The sequence below is a fragment of the Saccostrea cucullata genome, unplaced genomic scaffold (assembly GCF_032062105.1).
Source record: "Saccostrea cucullata isolate Sc308-1 unplaced genomic scaffold, CSIRO_AGI_Scuc_v1 ctg6023, whole genome shotgun sequence".
In the NCBI taxonomy this organism is placed as follows: Eukaryota; Metazoa; Mollusca; class Bivalvia; order Ostreida; family Ostreidae; genus Saccostrea; species Saccostrea cuccullata.
The window spans coordinates 29,062-35,883 of record NW_026928926.1 but is presented as its reverse complement, the minus strand read 5'-3'; the positions used below and the strand labels follow the sequence as shown (position 1 = coordinate 35,883).

At 36.1% G+C, this 6,822-nt stretch overlaps 1 protein-coding gene across 1 annotated transcript; it reads right to left on the bottom strand.

The window, feature by feature from the left end:
* Positions 1-5,403: 5,403 nt before the first annotated feature.
* LOC134279268 (putative nuclease HARBI1) lies at positions 5,404-5,946 on the bottom strand. The gene has a single exon (XM_062761623.1). The coding sequence runs from the start codon at positions 5,932-5,934 to the stop codon at positions 5,431-5,433; it is 504 nt and encodes a 167-aa protein (XP_062617607.1). The 5' UTR covers positions 5,935-5,946; the 3' UTR covers positions 5,404-5,430.
* Between the last annotated feature and the right edge of the window lie 876 nt (positions 5,947-6,822).

Here is a 6,822-nt window from a genome sequence, read left to right as displayed (position 1 = left end):
TTCTAATCGAGGCGATGTCATACTGAGGCGTGAAATAACATTTTGGTGGTATATAATAGTTATTTGATTCATAATTTCTTTCCTCGGCAGCCTATTAGCCAATCTTATTTTGCTACATTGCAGATACATGGGACGAATTCTATCGTTAAACCGGGTCCGTAGGACAATATCATTTTAAAGATAGAACATTCTATCTACTTTACGGCAAGCTCGAAGAAACATCTCTTATTCACACTGGTTGTTAAAATTTTATTCAAAATAGAGACATTTTCTATATATTTAAATTCTGGAAAGACAAAATTGGAAAACTTTCATGTCATTCAATGAAGTTAAATTTTGTTTGCGGTATATATGTGTGTATGTTTGGGGGGGGGGTGTATATGAATGACCCCGTAAAAAATGAGTTTGTTTTCCCACTCATTGGAAAGGTCTGAAAAGTTGTAATAGGTATGCCCCCCTTTTTGTGTCAAAAATATACATAAAGTTTAATAAATCAATTTTTAATGTGACTGGGGGCCCCTACATAGACCCGAAACTGCCACTCTCCCTTTCATGATTCGCGAATTCGACACTGTGCGTGCATAATCTGAACATCATAAATAGTTATTTTTGTCTTTACAGACATTGACATTGGAAACAAATTGAAAGAAGGGGGGGGGGGGTGTCAGTAAAAATTTTCCAACATACAACAAATTTGACAAACCAAAAAAAAAGAGGGATATGTCATTTGCCCAAACACGGAAATCCTATTTCGTGTGTGTATGTGTGTGTGTGGGGGGGGGGGGTCGAATTTCTTTCAGTACCATTTTTTCCACGGAAGTTGTGTATGACTCATGAATATATAATACTTTACAATAAATTTTTATCAGAAATGATTTTTACAACAAGAATATTGCTTTTTTATCTGATTTATATCGAATCTATGTTATTTGTTTGACAAAAATTTTCCGCTTTCCGTTCCGTTTTCCGTTCCGCGTTTTAGCAACACCCTTGTCACACCAGAAACCTGATCTAAAAATTTTGTGCGATTTAACTTATGTACCTTATCACGAACCCGCAACATTGAAACTACAGACAATGAAACGTCATGCTTTAGGGATTAAGAAATAAAATGCGGTGGCATGTGGACCACCATTTTGTAATAACTGATACATTACATACAGGGTGTGTCTATGTTTGCTTTCACCGATGATACCTGACAGATTTGGGAAAACAAGAGGTCCACAGGTTTAGGTTACCTGAGTATCATGTAACAACTTTCCAATAATTGACTAAGTTTGTGTTTTAAACCAGAGGCCATGAAATTCACAATTTTGAAAAAGTGACCATTGCTTACCATAACTATACACTTAATATATTTCCTTTGGTTACTAAATACTCCGAGGTAGATCAGAGTAACAAAGAGAAAATGCATTTCCACTGTATAACCAATTGTGCACCCCACCCAACAGGAACCACTGACCCTGCCACATATTTCAATATTTGGAAAATTTATCATTAATTTTATTTCATGAAAAATGTTTGATTAATACAAAAGATCTATTTCAAAGCATTAATTATTTTATGGTCCCGTTTCGATCCCGGGAGTAGTCTGTCTTTCTGTTTTTAAGTGACCTATTGCTATCCGTTTTCGTCGTTCGTTTACATTTGAACATTTTCAGCTTCTTCTCTGAAACCAACCAACCAATATCAACCAGTTTTGGCATAAAGCATCTTCGGATGAAAGGAAACAAAAATTTTGAATTTCATGCTCCCTGTCCCCCAGGGGCCTAGGACCAAAACCATAAAAAATTGTATTATCTTTAAAAACCTTCTTTCCTCCAGGACATCAAGCAGTAAAACTGTTGGTATGATTGCAATCAGCATTGAGTCCTCTACCACTACTTTCATGGCCCCAGGGTCAGGGGTTCTAGTGCTAAGGCAGGGTTAAATAGATTATCAAATGAAAATGCATTATTTCTTTGAAAATCTTCTTCTCTACTCCTGGGCATTTAATAAACTAACCAAATCCATAGTTAAGTTGAATATGTCTGCCTCTTCCAAAATTGTGAATTTCCTGGCACCAGGGTCAGGGGGTCTATATAGATTATGTAGTGAAAATGAATTATTTCTTAGAAAATCTTCTTCTATGCTCCTGGATATTAAAAAAGCTAACCAAGTACATATTTTAGTTGAATAAGGCTACCTCTTTCAATATTCTGAATATGATGGCCCCAGGATCAGGGGTACTGGTGTTAGGGCGGGGCTCTATTGATTATTTAGTGAAAATGCATAAATTCTCTTAACATCTTCTTTTCTTCTCCTGGGTATTACCACATGAACTATGTACATTGTTATGAGAAGGAAGGATGCATCTGGGTATTGTGAATTTCAAGTCTCCCGGGTCAGGGCTTCTTGTGATGGGGGGAGGGCTCTTATGTTTATAAAGTGACAATGCGTCAATTCTTTGAAAATCTTTTCCTTTGCTCCTGGGTATTATGGCAATAATCTAAGTACATATTTATGATGAAGAAAGCTGCCTCTTCCAAAAAAGGTTTATTTCTGGACCCCTGAGTCTGGGGTACTTGGAGGAGAGGGGGGGGGTACATAGTCTGAAAATAAATCAATGCTTTGAAATCTACACTTTGGTATTAATCAACAATTTATGATGAAATAAATTTTATGATAAAATTTCCAGAATTTTGACGTGTGCCCCCACAGTCAGTGGCTCATGTGGGGTTGGGTGCACAACTGGTAATAAAGTTGAATGCATTTTGTCTTTGTTACTCTGATCTACCTCTGGGTATATTAAGTAACCAAAGTAAGCACAAGTGTGTAGTTATGATCAGCAATGGTGCCTCTTTCAAAATTTTGAATTTCATGGTCTCTGGTTTAAAACACGAATCAAATCAAAGTGTCAACGTTATCACTATAGTAAATCAAAGTTTTTAAAGTAATCACTAAAGTAAATCAAAGTTTTAACCAAAGTTAATGAAGGATATGTAGATAACGAAAAGTATTCAATATCAAAGTCCATAAAATACAAAATAGGAGCTGAGCAAACTCGGACCTTCAAACATCAGAGGTGGGATCAGATGCCATGGGAGAGTGAACATCCTCTACCGACCGGTCACACCCGCCGTGTGCTCCTTGTCATAATCGGGAAATAACGGAAAAAATCCGTTCAGTGTAAATCAAAAACCGTTCATCGAAATCGAAAACCGATACACAGAATTATGTATCTTAGTGTAGTCTACTTGTGTGCCAAGTTATATTGAAATCAGACCAAAACTGTAGGAGGAGTAGCATTTTAAAAAATTGTTTACAGACAGACAGACGGACGGACGACGGACGCATTACTATCGCATAAGCTTTTCTGGTCTCTGACCAGTAGAGCTAAAAATGTCAGTCAGCATTTGACTCAATGATAAATTGTATTTGCTGGCAAGGTCAATGTATCGACCAAAGAACTTAGGAAATGATAACTTTAAACGAGACTGCTAGTATTCTTGTTTCATCAACTTGTGTGTGAATAATTTACCTTGTTAAGTTATCACTTTAGTAAATCAAACTGTCAAAATTATCACTATAGTAAACTATAGTTAACTTATATAGTATTTTTTGTCAGGGTAACACAAGAACCCCCAACCCAGGGGCCATGAAATTCATAATTTTGGAAGAGGCATTGCTGCTCATTATTGATTTATACCTAGTTGGTTTGTTTAATACCCAGGAGCAGAAATTTTGAAGAAAAATATTTTTTTCAATATATGATCAGTAGTGCCCCACCCTTACACCAGAATCCAAATTCAAGGGGGCATTAAATTCACAAGTTAGGAGGAGACAGTCTTGCTCATCATAACTATGTACTTGGTTAGTTTGTTCAAAACCGAGAAGCAGAGAAGATTTTTAAAGAATTCATGAAATTTTACTATATAATCAAACCCAGGGGGGGGGGGGGGCATAGAAAATAACCATTTTGCTAGGTATACCTTTCTTCATCATAAATATATACTTGGATCATATTGGCATTAAACCCAGGAGCAAAAGAAAAGATTTTCAAAGAATTAATGTATTTTCACTATATAATCAATAGAGCCCCGCCCTAACATCAGAACCCCTGACCCTGGGGCATAAAATTCACAATTTTGGAAGAGGCACTCTTGCTCATCATAACTATGTACTTAGTAAGTTTATTTAATACCCAGAAGCAGAGAAGATTTTCAGAGAATTAATGTATTTTCACTATGCAATCAATAGAATCCCGCCCTAACACCAGAACCCTGACCCTGGGGCCATAAAATTCACAATTTTGGAAAAGGCACTCTTCCTCATCATAACTATATACTTAGTTAGTTTATCTAATACCTAGGAGCAGAGAAGAAGATTTTCAAGAATAAATGCATTTTCACAATATATTCAATACAGCCCCGCCCTAACACCAGAACCCCTGACCATGGGGCCATAAAATTCACAATTTTAGAAGAGGCACTTTTGTTCATCATAACTATGTTCTTAGTTAGTTTACTTCATACCCAGAAGCAGAGAAAAAGATTTTCAAAGAATAAATGCATTTTCACTATTAATATCAGCAATAAAGCCCCGCCCTTACACCAGAATCCCTGACCCTGTTGCCATAAAATTCACAATTTTGGAAGAGGCAGTCTTGCTCATCATAACTTTACACTTAGTTAGTTTATTTAATACCCAGAAGCAGAGAGGAAGATTTTCAAAGAATTAATGCATTTTCACTATGTAATCAATAGAGCCCCGCCCCAACACCAGAACCCCTAACCATGGGGCCATAAAATTCACAATTTTGGAAGAGGCACTCTTGCTCATCATAACTATGTACTTAGTTACTTTATTTAATACCCAGAAGCAGAGATGAAGTTTTTAAAAGAATATATGCATTTTCACTATATAATCAATACAGCCCCGCCCTAACACCAGAACCCTTGACCCTGGGGCCATAAAATTGACAATTTTGGAAGAGGCAATTTTGCTCATCATTATTATGTACTTAGTTAGTTTGCTTAATACCCAGGAGCAGAGAAGAAGATTTTCAAAGAAATAATGCATTTTCACTATATACTCTATATACCCGCCCTAGCACTAGAATCCCTGATCCTGCCTGGGACCATGAATTTCACAAGTTTGGTAGAGGACTCAATGTTCATTACATTCATGCCAACAGTTTGCCTGCTTGAAATTAAAAGACTAAATGTCGAGGAACAAAGGCTAACTATAGAACGGACAAGACTACAGTTAGAGCAGGAAAAACACAGCATAAAACTCTGTCAGTTGGGCATTATTTCCAATGCCACTATTTCTTCTCAACAATAAATATTTACTTTTTATCTATTTATTCTTATTTACTTTGCACACAATACTTGTCACATGTTACTCTATATGAGTTGATGTACATATAAGAATAGAAGATATTGTTGTTTAAAACCTAGCATCAATCAATCGTCTTCTAACTTCTGATCCGTCATTCAATGTCCCACGATACACATTGTCGTTTCCGTCATTAACAACGGCTCTTCCAACTGGGTTTGGGACTCTATTGTCAATGCTTATATTATGCAGAACTGCAGTTGCAACTATAATATTGCAGGTTCTTTTAGGTGAGAACTGAAGTGTACCACCTGATGTGTCCACACAACGAAATCGCATTTTCCATACACCAAAGCATCTTTCAATGACGTTTCTTGTTTTCATATGAGCCGTATTGTAGGCATTTTCCTTCTTGGTGGTTGGGTTTAGAACAGGTGTAAGTAAATATGGTTTAAGTGGATAACCACTGTCACCTAATAGCCACCCTCTTGATATTATCTTATTTTCTAAAATTTGACAGAGTGTAGAATTGTTCCAAACAAATGAGTCATGTGATGACCCTGGCCATTTTGCTACTACATTGAGAAACTTTAAATTGGCATCACACACAGCCATGGTGTTAATTGAATGATAATTTTTAGCTCTACTGGTCAGAGACCAGAAGAGCTTATGCGATAGTAATGCGTCCGTCGTCCGTCCGTCTGTCTGTCCGTCTGTCTGTAAACAATTTTTCAAAATGCTACTCCTTTTACAATTTTGATCTGATTTCAATATAACTTGGCACACAAGTAGACTACACTAAGATACATAATTCTGTGTATCGGTTTTTGATTTTGATAAACGGTGTTGCCGTGGTAACTAAAAATAGAAATTTCTGTGAAATTTCTTTAAAATGCTACTCCTCCTACAGTTTTGGTCTGATTTCAATATAACTTGGCACACAAGTAGACTACACTAAGATACATAATTCTGTGTATCGGTTTTTGATTTCGATGAACGTTGTTGCCGTGGTTACTAAAAATAGAAATTTCTGTGAAATTCTTTCAAAATGCTACTCCTCCTACAGTTTTGGTCTGATTTCAATATAACTTGGCACACAAGTAGACTACACTAAGATACATAATTCTGTGTATTGGTTTTTGATTTTGATAAATGGTGTTGCCGTGGTAACTAAAAATAGAAATTTCTGTGAAATTCCTTTAAAATGCTACTCCTCCTACAGTTTTGGTCTGATTTCCATTTAACTTGGCACACAAGTAAACAACACTAAGATACATAATTCTGTGTATCGGTTTTTGATTTCGATGAACGTTGTTGCCGTGGTTACTAAAAATAGAAATTTCTGTGAAATTCCTTTAAAATTCTACTCCTCCTACAGTTTTGGTCTGATTTCAATATAACTTGGCACACAAGAAGACTACACTAAGATACATAATTCTATTTATCAGTTTTTCATTTCGATGAACGTTGTTGCCGTGGTTACTAAAAATAGAAATTTCTGTA